Here is a 20,806-nt window from a genome sequence, read left to right as displayed (position 1 = left end):
ATGGTCTTACTCTACAGATATTGCTTTATTAAATCTCATTTAGTATTTTCATCTGCTGCACTGCAGGGGCAGTAACCAGTACTGGCGATAGCCTCATCCTATCACAAAAAGCAGCACTCATTGCTATGCTCCACATTGCACACTAAGAACTTTACATGGTGATTATACTGTGTCTAATCGTTAAGCTGGGAGTTATACAGCAGCAGATGTGTTCTTGGAAGAGAAAACCATGAATATAAGGATGGAAACTATCCTTTAAGACAGCATTTTTCTTATTTAGAGGCTTGAGTAAACTGGAGTTTTGAGGGAGCTACACACATGGATTCCCTCACCAGCTCCAAGGCCCCCAGCATGGAGCAAAGTGTTCTGCTCCCAAACCACCTGGGCAGAGGCTGAGCAGCAACCCAAGGCAGGGTCCTCTCCCTGTTCAGCCATCCTGTGCCTCAGGCATTGCTTCTCTGCACAGCAAGCAATCCTACTCAGCTTTCCCCTGGCAGGGTGCCACACCCTCAGGAACATGGCATTCCCACAGTGAAATGGTCAAGCCCTCAAAAATTCTCATTTTCCGTCTTAAAATCAGACACTGGACTAAGCCCCATCTTTGCCCGGACAAGCTACCTATAAAATAAGTATTGACTTTTGTATAGTTGAAAAAGAGCTTAAAATTAAATTCAACCTAGATAGCTAAAAAGACATTAAAAATCAAGAGCTAGCCCGATGATCCAACACAAGGATGAGTGGTAGAGAATGAAGCTGTTCTGTGAAAACACCTTTAAAAACCCAAGAAACTTAACCTACATTCCTCTGAGGGAAATAAAAGCTGTTGCTAGTAAAAGAAAATTACAAGAGAGCAGGAAGAGTAGAAACTGAGTGGGAAGGATCTGGAGCTGGCAGCCAGGAGTGCTGAGCAGCACTGCACTCACGTTTGCAGGTAGAGGACCAGGGAGGCGTTCTGCAGCCCCACGGGGTTGCAGCGCACGGTGTAGTTGATGAGCTGAGCAGAGGTGAAGGCTGGCTTGCCCCAGTGCAGGTAGATGGAGGATGAGGTGTTGGCTTTGGCATAGAGGTGGTGAGGGGGTGGTGGGGGTGGCACCATGCGATCACGGACAGCTGTTGAAAACGAAATAGAAGCAGGAATTATTTATTGCACTCCATACAGATATTGGTGACATTAAGAGGTCTGAGCCCATAGTTTAGATACAAATCTGCCCTAACCCAGCACTATTCAGACCCAGGAATGTGGTAAAAGCCATTACCGATCCCTCCTAACCCAACACATGTGCCGTATTATTGCTGCAATCCCATCGGTTTATTCAAAAATGAAGTCAAAGCTATCAGCAGAGACAAGAAAAAGAGAGAAATCTCTCATAAGAGACAGGATATATCATGTTAGATGATGCAGATAGTTCAGCAAGGGAGGGAAATGTGCTTGGGCTGTCTTGTTTGTTCAACCGTGCTTCATGAACATGCTTCACTGCCTCAGTTGCAGGATGACTAAGGCAGTATTTGTCACTGATATGATCTTTCTTGTTCTCTGTTTTACACTGAATTAATTGATTATTTATGAGTTAAAAACACAGAGCTGCTGGGACCCTGAAACACTTCAGCTCTCAATGAATTCTTCATGCATCTACAACACTTACAGACACATCCTGGAGTGCTGACTGTTTGGTCAGCCTGATAACCTTCTTCCATGCTGTTATATGCCAGAAGCCTTACATGATACTTTCTTCTAGGATCTGCAGAAAGAGCAAAGAAATAATTAAGCTCAAGCAAAAAAAAAAAAAAAAAAAAAAAAAAGCAAACATTTGGACTTTTACAGATAGTGAGACAAATTGATGCTCCTGAAAGTTTGTTTCAAAACCTGTTTGCTACAAGCAGTGGACTGATGGACAGGCTGGATGCCTGGAAGCTTGTCTTTTCTCCAGCCCTGCCAATTCCCCCAGTTCTTTGCCCAGAAACAGTCAGTTATCTTCCAATCTCACTTATTATAGCCTAAAGCAAAGGTTTGTAACAGAATCAATGGGAGTAGGACAAATAGCACATTTCTATCTGTAACAAAGCCACACCTTCACAGCTACAGAGCTAGATTTAATATTTCGATTCAGCATATTGGAAGTGTTTTCAGACATTTAATAAAGATCTGTTAAAACAAACAGCAGGAGGTCCACAGAGACCAACATTTGTTTCTGGGTACACAAGCTGCAAGGAAGCAGGGCAGGCAAAGCAATGGCAAAACAGCACCCAGCAAAGAAATGGGAAATGTTTTGGTTCCAGGCTTTGAAGGAGATAAACCGTGAAACAACAGGGATTGTTAATAATGCTTTGAATAGGAAATTCTGCCTCCATATGTTTTCTTGACAGCCGGTTCTGGCACTCCTGGAGGGTCACCATTCCAAGCTGGAATGATCTCCCCATTCCCTTTCTCTGCCCACACTTCGGTTTGCTGCTTCTCTGTTCTGCTGATGATATGCTGGCCTTGATCCAAGTGAAAAACTCTACAGAAAATGAGTTAGGAAGGGGCCTGGAGCTCTCTAAGTGGTGATGGTGTGGGGCACCCACAGGAGGGTGGCTGCTCTGCTTCCTGCAGCCACTCCCTTGCAGCTGCACTTGCAACCAATTCCTTGCACACCACAGCGATTGGCAGGGTGGCAGCATTTGCTACCAATTCATACGAGTTAACTTCACCCCAGCAGTGATGCAGGTACTGGGATATTTTCCTCTTCTAATGACAGAACCTATTTCTTTTAATTAAGGTTTTTGGAAGGTTCAGATGTTATATAACTGTGCTGATCTTGTTCATGCCTTTTTCCCTTGCCCTAAGATATCATAAAATTATCCCTTCTCAAAATAAGCTCTTCCCTTTCTCCTTTTAACTGAATTTGATGGGGCCTCTCATGAAATAAACAGAAACACAAAGTCCTGACATTTCTCAGCCAGGAGCAGGACTGCTGTTTCCATCGGATTGTTGGCTCCCTCTGCAGTCACTGCACCAGCAACACCACCTGAACAAAATGATTGGGTGTTTCTGTAAAGGTAACAGAGTGGCTTCCTAATAATGCCCTTTAAAATCTTTCAGTATTTATTATGACATATACACTCTTTTTGTGCTGTAGTTACCCATATCAGCTGTAAATTAGATATCACTAGAAAGAGTTAACATCTCTATGTATTTTATGTTCATTTTTGAAAGGTTATTTTACCAAAATCTAAATATAGGTGCAAAAGCAAAAGGGCTCCTGTATTTGGATTATTATATTTTAAGTATTTCTTTGATGTGTTTGATCTTAATGGTAGAATAGGCAAGAGGAGGTGATTCCCATTTTTTGGAGACTTTAACATCACACGCAGACAGCGTAAATAACAAAATGTAGGAAAAAAAAAAAGAAAAAAACATTTTTTTTTCAAACTAGAGTAAAATTCTTATTTGCTTTGAAGGTTTTTTTTCACTTTACAATAGCACTGACATCAGCTGTTCCTAGGCAACAAATTACAAATCAGAAAAAAAGATGGATACAAGCACACAAAATAATCTTAAGCATGTGATAGATGAAAATATGGAATTCTAATATTGAAAATTCAGAAAAATGGTAAGATGCTATATGTAAAAAATTGCAATCTTTTAAAAGAATTGTAAAAATGCGAGGTGAATTTAAGAACACTGGATCCAACCAAAAGGATAAATGATAAAAATCTTTCAAAAGTCCCAAGTGATTTGAATATACCAAAATCAAGTCATGGTGCCTTGTTGAGGAATATTACAGCATGCATCTCAGAAAAGCAGAAACAAACACCTTCCCTCTTCACCTGGGGTAGGAACACACATCAGCAAACAACCAAAGAACTCAAGAGCAAAGCAAAATCTAAACCTGAGGTGATGAAGACACCTTCAGCCCGTCCCTAGGACCAGCCTTGGAGGTTGTCATTAACAAGTCCCCTGTGCCAGGCGTTCTCAGCCAGGACTGGAGCTGCTGTCCCTGCCCCTCCAGTGCAGCTGCATTTCCAGCACACACTGCATCACAGGCATGGCCATCCATCATCCTGCCCAGCACCTTCAAAAACTCCCTGCCCTTTGAAAGTGCTCCCCCAGAACTGATCATCTTCACTGTGAAATGAGGGATAGCTGAGCTCTGTGCCCTGCTGAGCTGAGTGAGGAGCCTGTGAGGTCTGCTTTCCTCACTACATTTTGTTTTTTAAACTGAATTCCTCATTAACACTTGATTGAAGACAAAAGAGAGAATAATGGGATGTGGAAGAAAGGCAAAAAAATCTAACTTCCACCAAAAAATTCAAATGTCTTTGACAAAAGCACGTTTTTAAAATCTTACTTTATCCTTAACACTTTACATGTAGAAGCATAATGTTGAATGCTATTCTTCTTACTCCTGTATAATACAAGACATTTCAGACAGAATTATCTTTATACAGAAAAACCTTTTAAAAAGTAAAATCTCCCAACTAGTCCCTATCATCTGAAAAACAAGGTTATTTCCACTTCATGATATCATGGTTTAATGGGTAGCAGGACCAGCTCAAGCCAAAAGCAATGTCAGAATTTTAAGCTGTCACACATTAGGGCATCTATGTTAAACCCATCTGCTGGTTTCCATAATTGAAACAGCAACTGAGGAGAGAGGAGTACATTATGTACTGGCCTAGGAAAGCCTAAATGCTGCAGTCATCTAAAAAGAAGAATAGAAAAGAATTAAAGACAGTGTACTGAGCAGCAACAGAAATTGATGTGAAACTTGCTTCAGAGTACACACAACATAAGGAAAGACCAGTTCAAAACACCAAGATGCAGATCCATACTGATCATTGTTTCATCGTGTGCCAAACACAGTAACCAAAACTCTGCCAAAGTTCCAACAGTTATTTGCTCACTATTTGTTTTATGGGGTGCTGGGAAATATTTTTTGTCTGAAGTAGCCCTTGTTTGGAATATTTTTTACAATTTTACATTTCATTTACAGGCTGATGATATGATTTACTCCTCAGTGGCAATCCCAATACACTCCTGGCACAAACACTTTCATCTCACAGTTCATCAGCTGGATCAAACACTCAAAGCCAGACATATCCACAGAGAGAAAACAAACTTCAGGAACTTTATCTTTAACCAGCACAGGTATATCTTGAGTAGTTTACACATAAATCTTTGATAAAAGCCTGGGGATAGCATGGCCACCTGGGTCCTGACAGTCTCCAATCCAGTGTGCACCATCCATGCACAGGAGGCTTGGAGGAAACTCATGCTCATAACTGACCCAGGAGTAACACACCTCTCCACAGAAACCCACTGCTCTTCAGAAACAAAGCAGGTGCAGTGATTTACTCAGCCCACTCAACATAAATTCAGCTTGAGTAAAAAAAACACACGTCAAGATTGCATCTCTGCATTTTCAAAATTTCTCTGAATAACTGGTAACACTGAATTATTTAAATTAATTCTCTTGCAATTGCCAGCATTTGTGTAGAGGTTGAAGGCTTGTTCTCAGTCCTAAGGTGAATAGGAACAATTTCGTAGCCTGTTTACCAACTGGCAGAATTTTTTTAAAGTTAATTTGTTTCTCTTAAATATCATTTGGGGATTTTTGTGCTGCTGGTATTAGATTGTTTTTAAATTTTCACAGCACCTACAGGTATTTAATAGGCATTTTTACTGTTATTACTTAAATCAGCTGGTGGAAAGGACAAAAAATCTACACTGTACAATTCAGGGGGTTAGCAGTGATGCTGATAGTAACACACTAAAGCTAATTCATAAATTTTATTACAAGAGTGCCTCTGGAACACACAGAGATTGTCTTAAAAGGCATCACAGAGTGGATGTGACAAGCTGGAGAAGCTTCACACAGTTCAAGGGATCTGCTGCACACACTTTTTTTGTGTAACCAAAACCTATCAGCATGAAGAACAAATGAATAACAATTCCATCAGAGTTCCACTGCTTCTGATAACAATACTATAAAATAAGAGCAGAAAAAAGTTTCCTATGTCTTCTGTTTATGCCTTATTTTGATTAACTTCAAATATCAAAATATATACTATCCCAAAAATCACTGGTTTGCAATTTATGTTGGAACAGCCTCATGTTCCTATGGCAGTTTTTGTAGGTAGGTCACTGATCCCTGGTGATATTCCCCTGGAATCCCATATCCTGTCATTCACTCTCCCATTAAAATTTGCAGATCCTACTGTGGTAGGTGTTTCAGCAGAGAGACACATGGGGGAGCCTTGTCTTCGTTTTGTGAGTCTGTGGATGGGTTCTACACCATAGAGTAAAACTAGAGCAAAGTTAAATACTGCAAGTAAGAGCAAAAAAATTAAGTTGAACTATAATTTAAAACATGGATTGTAACTTGGAAAAACATAAAACAGTACAGTAGCTGAAATTCAGTAAGAATTCAGATGCCAATTATTTATTAGTGTATTTTACTGTCTCACTGCACCCCTGAGATAAAATCTTAGAGATTATATTTAGCTTGTCAGAAAGCAGACAGGAAGGTCACAGCAGATACAGATTCTTCAAGAAAAATACTACAGTGCACTCAGATGTTCCAACCTGGTTTGGTGACAACTCATTTCATTTCCCAGCATGGAGGGAGAACCACAGCTGTTTATCTGCCTGGATGAGAAACAGAGCAACTGCAAAAATATCACAAAGAATTGAGATTTGACTTATTAGCAGCTCTGTTGCTCTACTCTTCATTAGAACATCTACATTTTATTGCACCAGGTGAAATTATTCAGTATTCTTTACTCCTACCATCAGCCTTGCTTCTATGTAAATATCCCCTTTTAAGAAAGGGAAAACTTGCAACTACAAAACAGCTGTCAGTCAGAAATACTCATATTCAGACACTCCCATTTTCTTTTCAAACACTTAAGATTTTAGTATGTTAAAACCGTGTCTATTATTTGTTAAACATGGATTAAACATTCAGAGCCTATTTTTCAAAGCCTGGGATAATATAAATAGTCTAGTAAATATATACACAGTGGTAGGCAAAGCAACCCGAGGTTCTGTGCTTTGAAGCCATTTCCCAAGTGATAAAAGTGGCAGGGGAGAGGAAGGCTCATTCCATCTGGCAGAGTTACACCTCGTGGCAGCCAGGTGGTGTCCTCATGCACTTCCAATGGACACAGCTGGAAAAACGGGAGGCATCAAAGATTCAATGCCTGTATTTGCAGTTAAACAACTAAAACCAAAAACGTGCTTCTAATCACTTTGCAGCTGGTGAAGCACTTTATAATGCAGCTACCTCATTCTTAAATTACCAAGATTGCACAGATCAAACTTTTAGAAAAAGTTACTAAGAAAAATGAAGTCACTTCCACATTCACAGGAATAAAAATTCCATTTTCAATATTGTATTACATTGTTAAAACTCTCTAAGACTAAAGCAGCATGGCGCTAACAACACAGGCAATGAAAAATCCTAATCAATGTGTAATTCCATTCTCCCTCTCAAAAGAATAAAGAGAAATACAAATGTCCTGATTATAATATTGCTCTCTTCAAATCAATTTATCCCATTCAGATCTTGATAATTTGCCTTCATACAATTCTTCTGTTCTAGGTAAATTTACAGCATTAAAGATGAGTATAAAACCCGTGACAGCAGGTTTTATATATTGTACACACGAGACACAGTTTGGGTAACTGCTCATTCAGCTGAAGCTTATATTGAATACAAAATCAGGAGTCCTACACCAAAAGTGTTAAAAAGTGTTCGCCGATATCAACGCAGCCAAAATTTTGGCTTTCTGGCAATTGCTTCAGAGAAAGCATCTGTTTATAGGCTACTTAGCCAAGGTTACAAGAGAGTGTAATATTGCAAGCCCTAAAAGCCCAGCCATTGTTTCTTTCAGCTGCTGCATGTTTGTGAAGCTCTGAAGGCCTTGAAAGGAGCCAGAGCAGAGCCAACAGGTCAGGGCTAGATAAAATTAAGAAAGAATCTGAGGTCAGACCATGAAAGAGCTTCTTTTTTTCTCCGCCCCTCCAGAACAGTGAGTCCACCTCCAGCAGCCTTTCATTCAGTCCTGATAAGAAGAGACAGCACCCCACAATCTGGATTTCAGACATTTTAAGTCCTCTTTGAGGGAGGAAAAGATAGGGAAAACCAAAGAAAATGTACATTTTACTATCATTTACTCTTGGAACACACTTTCATGACTGTTTTGAACTTCCCTGTTCTCAGCAATTTAAAAGGATAATATTGATAGAAATTAAATTATTGGGGGCTTTTGTCTTCTTTGTAAAAAAATTGGTACAGTCCTAAATTTCTAGAGGGAAAAAAAAAGTTTGGTGTCTTGATGTTTTAAACAGAGTTCAGTGACTGAAAACCTAGAAATAACTTCTTAAGATATGGTCAGTGTGGCAATTCTAACAGCTGGGAAAGGAGGTAAGAAAAATATTTCAACTTTATTCTAGCTTGCATACAAAATTTAAATTAATACTTTTTTCCTTTCAGTTAAAAGTATAAAACCCACAGTAGGCTGAAAAAATTGTTGTTCTAAGGACAAAACTTCCGAGCCCAAATGTCCATTTTTAATTTAATCTTTTGTGCTGCTGGATTTTTTGTGTAACCTATAGGCCCATTGTTGGGCAGTGGTCTGGCTGGAGAGCTCATTGGTCTGGTTTGCCAGGGTGACTGTGCTGCCCCCACGCCCATCCCTTCAACACAATAAACTCCAGATAATTATTCAAAGAAGAGGCCAGCAGCATGGGCTGCTCTGACACCGGGTCATGGCCTTTGACACCGAATCTGGGGCTAGCCAAAGTCTGCTCCAAGCAACAGAGGTCCAGGGGAATTATTAAGGGGGAAGGGTGGGAAAGGAAGAGCACTGAGAAATACTATCCTTAAAAATGTACTTTTGAAGCAAAGTTATGTAAATACAGCAGAAACTTATTAGGAAAATAAGCAAATACATTTCAAATGTACCAGAGGAAAAGGACAGAAGCAGAGCATCAAGCCAAACAGAAACGTAAAGCTGGGAGGCAGGAGGATGATACAGACTCACTCTGTTCCTCTTTAAAGCAGGTATTCCCTCTCAGATTTTAAGTACTGGATTTTATTTCACTTTTCTAAAAAATGCCCTTTTACCTTATTTATACATATCATTAAACAATTAAACACAGCTAAGCAACCCTGTTCTACTACAAGTTTTCAAAAACTTGTTGAAGCTCTGGATATGCAATTTCTAAGCATTATTACTAGCTTAAATAATAATATTTCATTTCTTTTATTTTAAATTAGTTGGAAATGCAATTTGTTGCACAACTGAACTGATCAGATTTTAAATAGCAACCTTTTAATATCACATTAAAATAGTTTGAGTAGTTACAAATCGCCAATCTTTTACATCATGACTTTTTTTCAATTTAAAGGTAACTTTAAACATTTAGATGGAACAAAGACTGTCTGTCAAAGACTCATGTTTTCCTTTGCAAACCAAATAACTGAAGTAGAAACTAAGCAATTTGTTCTTTGTACAACATTGTAAAAGTTTATTTTGGTAGAAACTGGAACATATGACACATGTGAATTGATCCAGCTAAACAGTCTGGCTTTCCACGGCTTTGGACAGCTCTGGCTTATTTGTCTAAATCTGAAAAGGGTCTGTATCCCTTTTGTAGCTTTGTGCTATCCCTTTGAGGGCCCCAGGACAAACAACACCTCACACCCCCTTGCAGTGAAAACATCACCTCTCCTACTGCCCACCATCAGCAAGAGCAGCTTCATACAGAAAGTGCTGGGGGAGGGCTGGCAGGGCAGCATCCATTCCCAGCACAGGCATTTCAGCCTTTTGGAGCCCAGGAAATAACAACGACCTAAAGGGCTCGAATATTTTTCAAATAAGTGAAGCGAATCTCAATGATTTAAAGTGATTTTCTCTATTTCCTCACAGATGTAGGACATTCCCAGCATGTCTGTAAGGTGTGCCATCAGTCCTTATGTTTCTCCTGCATTTCACAGAACTGTTAAATTGCACAAGCAAAAACTCTCTCGCAATATTATTGCAACAATGCTCGCTAAAGCAGCAGACACCCTTATGTTAACTAGCCTGGCTCACCGTTTTCAAAGTGAGCCCTCAAAAGCTAACTTGAAAGCAATACCAGAGGCCTGGACAAACACCTAATTTTGATCTTTTGTGCTCGTCTTTTCTTCTGAGAGACCTTTTCTTTTGTTGCTGCCCAGTGGAAAGCACATAGCTCATTGGTCCTGCTTTGAAAGATGAGAGCGCTGCCCCTCAGTCCACCCCTCCGAGCACAATCACTTTAATGGAATTATGTAGAGAGGCCATCTCTGGAAGAAGAAAGGGAGGGCGTGGGGGGAGGGACAGTGTCCGAAGGAGCCAGCAGAGCTGTAATTACCCCAGTTACTGACACACACATGTCCACTGAGAATTCATGCAGGGATCCAAACAGGATGTGCCACCCCACACAACAGGTTCCCTTACACACAGCGAGCCCTGCACGAGTGACAGAACACTCTTGGTGAATCAAACATTACAACAGTGGCTCAGGAAAAGGGGAAAGAAACAACCCACACAGAAATGTTGCTACAAACGCCTCGGAGCAGGAGCATGCTATAAAAGGTCTTTTCTGTAAGATGCAAGAGGCTGAAAATATGATCTCCCCAGTGGAGACCAACATTTCTGGGTTGCAGATAGGAAGAAAGTTTAGACAATTTGCCTGGCCTTCATGCTAAGAGGAATGCTTCCAGAAGATACACCTATACCCCTAAACAATGCAATAAACATTTACCAAATTTGGTTTAATATCTGTTAAGGTACCAAGCTCTTTCATACATATGCACTCACTGCCTGCCGTCCAGCATCATTTTACAAACAACACATTTGCACACAATGACAAAGGCAATCTGTTCACAGCGCCCAAACTTTCCCCTGGAGCTATGATATAAATTTTCTTTCAGAACCAACATTTTCTGCTGGCCTGTCATGGACTCCTCATGCCATTTTGACCCTTTTGTGCAGCAAAATGAAAACACTATCTATCATTACTTGCACCACAGTGACTTTCTAGGAGGTGCACGGTTTCATTGCAAAAACATCTGTGGTCTGGTGACTCAGATCTCAAGCTTTAAGATCTGTGCTGTTGCAAGCATGACTGCAAGATGCAAAAGTTTCAGGCAGAGTAACTAAAAATCAGTCTGGCTCCTTCCTCCTTTAGAGGGTAACAAGGAACTGCACCAAAACACTTTCAACTTGTTAGGTGTCAAACAAGTCAATCATGACAAGAAAACAAACAAAATCCATGTGAGGGGAAACCACCACTATATTTTTCTTAAGGCAAATATTGGCTGCATGGGCTCTGTCCAGCTGCATCTATAATTAGTGCCCAAACTTCAGTGGGATGTTGTGTTATTGCAGGTGTCACACGCCCCGTTCTGCTCACACAGGGCTCCCTGTCACTGCAGGACACACGGACACCCACCTGCACCCGTGTCCCCGGGCCTGGGGACATGCACACTTGTGTGGGCACCCAACTATTCTCATACAGACTGCAGATGTAAATAAAGCAGCCTCTTAAGGGAGCTCAAAATTTGGCACTCATTGGTTGAATTCAAGGGAAGGGAGGCAAGCTAACCTAAACAGCTGACAAATTTTATAATAAAATTGCTAAACTGACCCATTTGGCATGAGCTACCACCTAGACTGATAAATTTACTGATAATATTACAACTCTCACACTTCATTTGCTGAAGTTAAATCCAGATGCATTAAAAAAAAAGGCTGGCATAGAGCTTTCTCTTCTACACTACTTTAATATAAACTGTGCATTGAAAATCCATCATATAATGCTAAATATTTTCCAATTACACATGTTAGTAAAGCAGGAAGCAGGGAAGACAGCTAACAGTACTTGTGAAGAGTTCATCCCAAATGCCTTGGCTCAGCAGGTAGTTTCACCTGAAGTGTGAGGACACAGGGCTCTGTTTCCTCAGCCATGAAATGCATTGCAGGATCTCTCCTGTACCTGAACATGTCTGTTACTTTTCCCTCTCTATCTTCTTAGAGGCCTCATTCCCTTCAGTGTCTCTGACTGGTTACATATCTTTGACATTTAGCAAGGGTATTAATTTTAATTACCTTTAGGTTATGCTGAACCATCTTCCTAATGTTTTGGCACAGCAGTGTTATTTTTAGTCTTTAAATTGTCATACAGCACATCCCAAACTTCTAAAACATGCCCTAAAGAAAATTTCCATTTCTAATGACAATAGAAATATCCAGGACCCTACAACATCCTTAGCTCTAATATTCACCAGTGTTACATCCAATGGCACACTGGCAGGAGCTGTTCATAATGAGTTTTGTGATATGAATTTGCACATTTATTAAAAGAACACAGTAAGTGACAGCTTGTCACCAAGCAAAGAAGCCTGATATACAACATAGTTACATTCATTTTTGAGTGCTTTCAGTATGCTGAAATTTGCTGAAAATATCCACCTAGAAGGCGAGGACAACGTGCTTCTCTGTAAAAATTATAATAACTTTTCATCCCCACATTGATTCCTCCCAAAACAGAATTTCAATGACATCTTGTGTTCGTCTCTTTCCAGGCCAAGACTCTGCTCTTCGAAGATAATTTATCAGGAGGATTACTCAGTCCATATTAGTGGCAGCAGCTGTGCAAGTTAATGATGTTGTTGCTTTTAGTTAAATAGATGTTAATGGTTTATTTGAAGACTATTTAATTAAGACCAAGTTTCTGAAACACCAACTCTTGAAAGCACCACAGACAAATCTTGCAGGTGGTGTAAAAGAGGTCAACATGTGCAATCTGAATTTGGACCTAATATCCTCAGGAGCTCAAATCCTTTACTCAGTGAACTGTGGCCTGAGCACCCTTCTACAAAGATGCCTGATGTCCACACAAAGAATCATCTGAACAAGAAGAGTGGCCTGAAAGATTTCAGGCTTCCTCAAACATTTGAAATTCTTTTGCTCCTCTGGCTGACAACACGGCTACTACTATTTATTTTAGACTTTGTGGTATTTCATGAAGACAAAAGCGTCTCTTTCCCCACATGGAAATGGGTAACAACATTACATGCTTTTAATATACATAGTATTGTATTTACTACAGGTAAAAATTACTGTACTTTAAAGGATGCTCAGAATAACAATAACAAATGGAAAAGAAAATATATCTCTGCAGAAACTGCATCAGAATTTTAATAATTGTGTCCTTTTCTTCAAGAACATTTCTCATATCTGTAAAGTATTTTCCATAATCATATACATGGGAATTTGTTCAAAATGTTAAACTTTTTTTAATATGCAAAATCACTTTTCATAGGAAGCAATGCTACTGTTGTAGCAGACAAATTTAAATCTGCCTTACTTTCTGTATTATTTAATAATTTTGTGAAGAACAAGCATTTAATATGTCAAACATTGTATTAACAAACTGAAAGGTACAGAGCAAAAGAGTAGGATACAATCCATAAAGTTATTTTTGTTAACTTTTCTAATGCATTCAAGATTTAAATTCAACCTATATTAATATCTTGATTGAAAAAAGGAGAAGAAAATTATCTTGATGTAATCCCTGTGCATATGAAGTTTATACAACACTTAGAAAGTAGAAAGCAGTCTGACTGATTGATTGCTAAAGTAAAATAAACACACAGCTACTTAACTCTTAGCTAGCTATCTCCCTCTGTAAAATTAAAAGGGTTTCCCATCATCAATTCAGTTTTACAAATGCTCTGTTGAGCCTGCAGTTCGAAGAGCATTTTAAAGCAGCTGCTGCTGAAAGAAGCCAGCCTGCTCCCCTCAGCCTTCACTCCTGCCACTTCCAGCACGTCCCTGTGCCCTGACACAGTGTCACAAGTGTGCCAGCACAGACAGCAGCAGCATAAATTCACAGAGACAGGTACACGAGGAATATGGGGTGTTTTCTTCCAAAAGTGCCAGCTTTGGCTACTTTATTGTGCTCTGGGTTGTGCTTGGATGAATTCCAAGAGCTGAACAACGTCCCAAGGCAGCAGAGGGAGCCCTGGCAGCTGCTCAGGACTCAGCACAGCCACCATGAGTCCAGTGTGTTCTACAGCCTGGTGAAACTTGGACCCTCAAACCTACCCAAAAAATTCCACGGAGCCCAGAACTGTGCTATGACTTTATTAACAAAAGACATTTCCCTCAAGGGGGAGCTGTTATCTCATAGACTGAATGCAAAGCTGGAAAGCTGGACATGCACAGCTCAGTTCTGTCACTGACTGCAGGGATATCAATATCACACTCAAACCATCACTACCTGAGCAGTCCATGAACATGGCCCTTCTCTTCCCTGTGCTCTAGGAACACGTGTAACATGGCACAGGAACACTCTGTCACCTGTGAAACTCATGGGAATGCTTACAAACTGCTGGAAGAGCACAGCATGTGTTCTTAGCACAGACAGATGAACACATGTTATGAGAGAAGTGGAAATAAGAAGTGCCTGAGGTGGATGCTCCGGGCAGTGTTTCAGCTGCCTGGCACAAGACACAGGCTCCGAGGTCCCACTGGCAGACTCCTCCAGGCTCCAGCAACAGGCAAGACGACCCTTAAGAGACAGATCTTCCAACAGGGAGGCTGCTCGAGGGGAAGAGGGAGGAGCAGGCACTGCTGGGTCAGCTGGAGCAGCCTGGACTCATACTGCAGCCTGAATCACGCCGAGCACTTCACTTTTCTGTCCTACAGCCTGACTGGGCTTTAGTCTTTTCTTCAGGTATTTAATTGGGTTGGCTGGAAACTTCAAGGTCTGGCTGTCAGTTCTGAAGGAGAAGGATGAACATCATGCCTATTTGACAGTGATATCAAACACAGCCCATGTGTGCCTGTCTACCTGAATAACACACAGACTTTATACATCTAAGCCACTTCTGAGAAAAGTTTTCCAGCATGAACAGCTGGTAGGGAGTGCTACAGATAGAGATTTCCAAGGCAAGTGATTGTCACCAAGGCAACAAGGCTGATGGGAAACTATGAGAGATTAAATAAAGGCAGGTGAGAAGCTGTAATAAGGCAGCCAAGACTTGAAGAGAGAAAAAAGGCCAAATTAGGCCATTCGTAATTATCATGAAAATAACAATGAATACAAAGTACTAACACAGTAAGAGGTATGCTTGTGGTGGAGAAGTGTTGGGCTAGACTAAGACAAAGAGGATCAAAAAGAAACCCTGTTTTTTCCCCAGAGTGTCTCTACAGACACACACACACACACAGAGTGAGCTGGGCAGCAGGCTGTGAGCACAGCCCTCCCTGCACCTTGAATACACAAGGGAAAAAGTTGGTAAACACACACAAGGCACAGTAGTGCAACATCTACCCATCTGTCCCTCTTCTCCCACATACACCTTCCTATCCACCACCCCAAAACATCTCCAGTTCAACTACATTTTTAAAAATCCACATTTTCAAGGTGTATTTGCATACAGGATTTTGTACACTCCTCCTTTGTCTGAGTATACGAAAGTGTCAGTTGTACAAAGACCCCCAGCATGCACAACTGGATGCCACAAGAGGGAGAAAACTGAAGTCTTTTACAGATCTACCAAAGAGGACCAGAATGATTTCCCTGTCCTGGCTTCTACAAGCACGTGCAGTAACAAATGGTTTTGTTCTGTAATGAAAACCAGCTAAAAAAGGGGTGCAATATTCTGCTATGATAAAGATAAAAAAAACACTGTGAAAGTGAGTATAAATGTTGAAATACACTTTTAAATGCAAATCTTATTTATACTAAACCTTTTTCCTAGATTAGAAAACAAAATAGAAACAAAAATCAAAATTTAAAAAAAAACCCAAAACTACAAACAAAAACCACCAAAACAACAACAACAAAAATGCCAAACAAACACCTTAAAATCCCAGGTTTGGAAAATATATTTTACAGCAAGAGGAGCTTCTTCCAATACAAGATTGTTTTTTTCCCCACTTCCTGCATCCCCCCCCTTCATTTGCCACAGAAGTGTGACTCCAGGAAGCCTGAAAAAAACAAACGTGCTTTTTCACAATTGCATCTTTTCCCAAAATTGAAAAAATGCTTCTGTTAGCAATAATGCCTTCATGGCAAATATATAACCAAGGTGTTACTCAAGGCAGGGAAGCTACCAGAAAACATTAGCTTAGCTTTAGAAGTGCATTTACTTATCACTAACACAGAAATTAAAAAGATCCTCTATTATTACCTTTCCCTTACAACTACTACTGGTAACACGACCCAAAAAAAAGTTAATGAAAAAAAGCTTCAGGATTAATTAAATTAACATTTGGATCACAAGATCTGGATTGTTGTTTAACAATGGAAGAAAATAATAAATAAAAAAGGGGAAAAAATTAAGAAATGTAACTAGCCCTGTACAGCAAATGTTTTCTTCTGTCCACTCTGAAGTCTCTTTCATGTGCTAATGGTGGCATTTTTTTAAACTCTTCCCCTTTGACTTACTCAGACCTTTAAGGACCTCACACATCTAATGGTTCCTCACATTCACCAAGAACAATCAAGAGAGGTCTGGGGGTTGACATGCAGTATGATTAATGGACAATGTTGATTTAATTTCCTATAACAGGAGTTTTCTCTAAGCTTTCTCCAAGGAGCAGTTTCTTTGCAATCCAGGACTTAAGTATTTTACTAATGAAGTCCAGTAAATAGCAAATTAAATAATGCTGTCTCCCAGAGACAAATCCTCTCATTCCAGGAAAAAAAGGAGGGGAAAAAACCACCCAACATATTTAAAGGTCTGTTTAAATCTAAAAAGGGTTTACAGCAGGAATGTACAGAGTAGTTCAGATTTCTGGGGTTCATTCGTTTGGTTTCTTTTGTTTAAGAAACTTTATCACTTATCTGGTCATTCCTGCCATCATTATCTGCTTGCTCATTTTTACCTTTAAACAGGGGATATACACTTACCTTAATTTCCAGTTTCAAGAAATTAAGTCTTTATTTAGTGGCCACTTTTACTTTACAGCTACCAAAATGCATTTATTACCTATTCATTGCAATACTTAAAAGCATTTTGGAGGTTCTTAATCTAAAGTTATTTACTACTTTCTTATTGTAAGGAGTGATCAATATGTCCTTTCATGAAGCAAATTTTAACCTTCAGCTCCAGCAAAGGAACAATGCAACTCTATCTGCATGCATCCTAACTGTTACTCAATCAACATGACACAATCTCCCAACTGAATTCCCACACAGGTTTAGCTCTAAATGGTGGAATTCCTACCCCAGGAACACAGAGCAGCAGAGAGCATTTCCTGCAAGATTCTAATCGCTTTCCCACCATCGAAAAGTTTACCTTTAAATACCCTGAAGACAACACATTTTGCTTCACTATAGGCTGGCAAGTTATTTTGCCAGAGTGCAAAAAACTCCTCCTATTACTTTGAAGTCTTTGAAGCACTCTTGATTCCAGTTCTTCGAGTTGTGACACAATTAATCTGATCCCCTGAAAAAAACATGCATCCAGCTCAGCTATGGGGACAGTTGATAATGAGACAAAAGTCTCAAAACCAGGCAAAAGCCCTACATGCTGCTGGAGTGAGCCCATGGAACATAATCCCTCCTGCTGCCTTAGCAAAGCCCTGATCTTTACATTATTACCTTTAACTTTGCTACGAGGCCTTGTCCCAAACAATGACACTTCCCTCATCCTGACAGCTCATAGTATCTCTCTAGAGCAGGGCTTAACTTGTCTTAGCACTCTTGATTTTGATTTTTTTAAGTACAGTACACTCAATCTTATTCTGCACTATCTACTGTCCTTCCCCTTTAAAGAGCCACTAGCTTGGGAAGTTGAAAGTCGAGGCATGTTTAAATGTGGATGTCACAACTATTTTAACAGATAAATGAGTTCAACCTGGACCAGAACATGTTCCAGAAAGTTACATAAAAAGGTATTAGACATAAAAATCCTTCCAAAACACAATCTACCTGTTCATGAAGGATCTTCATTAAGAGAACAAGAATGCATCTTTCTGACCCAAGATTAAGTGCTTATCATGCTGACAAATCAATAAATTTCCATGAGTTTGAGCCTTTCCATGACTCTGCAGTTAATTCAAAGAAAGCCCAGGGATTCCTTTTCATAAGGGTCTGTCATACATAACATTTTAATCAACACTCAAACAAGTTATGCCACTAATGCAGATGTTACAAATGTCAGTATTCCAGTGCCTACTGAACTTGATTACTGCCTAAATTGGTAACCTAGAGAGGCTTGATGGTATAATATTAAATTGGCAAATACATTAAAAATGAATTAAAGCTTTCCACTAGAAATTAACTGTATGAAAGTGACGTTTACTCTCAAAAAACAAAAAACACGGGCGAAGTAACTGTGATGTGACTTTAAAAAAAACATAAATCCTTTTTTTGATAGAGGCAAATTTAAATTCTGATAGAAAACATGGAGGACAAAGCAATCTTGTTTTAAGAACAAAAATTAAAGTGAAAATATGCATAATGATACAAATCTGCAGTATTGCACAACACAAAACAATTAATGGCAGAACTACACAGGAAGGAAGGCATTACAGTTTTTTACAGATGTGTCACTTGAACTGCATAAAAGGTATGCAGCATTAGCAGCTGACAATTAACTGGCTGCTCCCCAGCAAATCTGCTCAGAACAAGCTGATATTTATCTGGGATTCCCACTCAGTCATGTGCAAGAGTCTTCAATAAAGCTTTGCCCAAGACACAGTTGATGCAATGGATGCCAGGGCAACAAGCTCCAACAAAGGACCACAGAGTTCAACACTGGCCTCAGTTTTGCCCAGTAAGAATTCAATTTACAACCCTGGTGAATCAATTTTTCACCCACCCAGAGCAGTGTAGTATTTTCCCTCCATAAGGAAGGCCTGAACCAAGTGAGTGAGTCTGGACTCAGTGTCTGACCTGCACTGTGCAGCCTCCTGGTATCCCCCAGTACAGCCCAGCTGCACACAGAGCAGCAAGGACACAAGCAGAAATGCCACACAGCACAGAGATCTGATGCCTTCTTCCCTGCCTCTGCCACTCAGCCTGGTCTTCCACAAGCACAGATGGTAAATCTGAACCTAAAGGGAGCTCTCTGCTACAAACAGACCTAGAGAAATTACCAGCACTGACATATACTGGAAACAAAACATGATGCAGCAGTTAGTAAATCACAACAAAACACAAAACCCAGCTTAAACTCTGTTTACGTTTACAGCCTGTAAAATGCAATATAGTTCCTTATATAAAAGAGGTAAAAGCTTATCAAAGCAGCATTTGCTTTTATATCTTCCAGGTAAAAAAGTTACAAGGTAATAAAGCTCCTTCCATTCTCTCTTTTAATCTATAATCTAACATTCAAAAGCTGAAAGGGAAAAAAAAAAAACAGGAAAAAATTATGTGCAGATATGCCATGTCTGCATTTGGAAGACAGGCTCATTTAGAGTGGTGACAGGTCTGTCTTTCATGATTATTGTTTATTGATGTGCCACAGAAGCACTCTCATAGCAGGACCAGGCAAGAGCTTGGCTTTGTTAACTACAAATATACATAATCTGCCATGGCTGGGCAAGAGAAAGGGCTCACAGTTAGCTGATTTTAAACATTCCCAGTTTACTTCTGGGCTTCTGGTTTTATTCCTGTGCAATTTGACCGATTCCTCCTCCCCTCTCAGCAAATCCCTTATGTTTCAGCTGATAAGTAGTAGCAGCAAGGCTGCTACACACAATCAGGAGAATTGACAGATAAGAAGTTTAGTTTAAGGATGTAATCAGCATGAGTAAACACTAGACTGACCCAGCTGTAAACAGTGGAAATAAATGATAATATTTGTCCTGGTCACCTACTGAGCTATTACACACTTTCCACTATGTAACAATGTAAATATAATGACTACAGTATATACAGCAGACAGTGCAATCATCTGGTTTTCCAAGCAAGAAAACTGAGCTTTTAGTCGATCTTTTTTAAGAACTAAAGCAATTTCCGATAATATTTGTAACAGAGCTGTCTTTTGTTCAAATCAGCATTTCATTAACTGTGGATGTCTGATCTGATAAAATACCTCAAGCAGAAAAAAGTATATCTGTTATACTAAATTTTCCTTAATACCATTTGAGAACAGGTAACAATTAAATTTAAAAAAAAGAGGAGTATTTCTCAAGAAAGATCTGTGTTTCTTTCACATCACTTCGTGAAAATGTAGGAATGCTGGCTCCTTGAATTTGTATGGGAATTCCAAGCTAAATTTCCACAATAACTTATAAACAAAAAGCAATATCAATTCCCATACACACAATTTTCAGTGTTCCAGAACTGACACATATAAGCATGTGAGGCTACATTTTGACACCAACAAAACGTGGGATAAAACTGAAATTATAGCCCCAGCCTTCAGAAATAACTACATTAACACATGAAATGCACTTACAGTATCAATACTTCAGCATTAGCAGTTCTTAAGAAAGATAGCATCAACACTGTCAGAGGTGCCATTAAGTTTTTAAAACTTACATTTTCCAGGACATTAATTTGCAACATGGTGCAAATGCAACTGTAGTGTGCTATCTCACCATCCTGTCAACTGCTTTATGAAACTTTAAAGCACTTTACCCGAATAATTACAAGAGAAGCTTGGGTGATGGGCATCAGGCAGCTTAATTGGAGGAATTCTTTGCACTGACTTTTCTTACACACCCTTATTAAATTTCTATAGACTGTTGAATGACCTTGTCATCTTTGCTGCCCTGGACTAAAGCTTAGCCACAGTCATGGCTGTAACACAATATAAATAGATCCCAG

The 20,806-nt window shown here is 39.7% G+C and overlaps 1 protein-coding gene across 1 annotated transcript in view; it reads right to left on the bottom strand.

Moving 5' to 3' along the window:
* Positions 1 to 20,806, bottom strand: part of PRTG (protogenin) — a 76,134-nt gene that overhangs the window by 9,619 nt on the left and 45,709 nt on the right. The window contains 2 exon segments of the mRNA XM_014873956.2: positions 924 to 1,110; positions 1,644 to 1,739. Coding sequence (XP_014729442.2) covers positions 924 to 1,110; positions 1,644 to 1,739 — 283 coding nt within the window.

Source organism: Sturnus vulgaris, chromosome 13 (assembly GCF_052056855.1).
Source record: "Sturnus vulgaris isolate bStuVul1 chromosome 13, bStuVul1.hap1, whole genome shotgun sequence".
In the NCBI taxonomy this organism is placed as follows: Eukaryota; Metazoa; Chordata; class Aves; order Passeriformes; family Sturnidae; genus Sturnus; species Sturnus vulgaris.
This window is presented reverse-complemented; position numbering and strand designations above follow the sequence as displayed.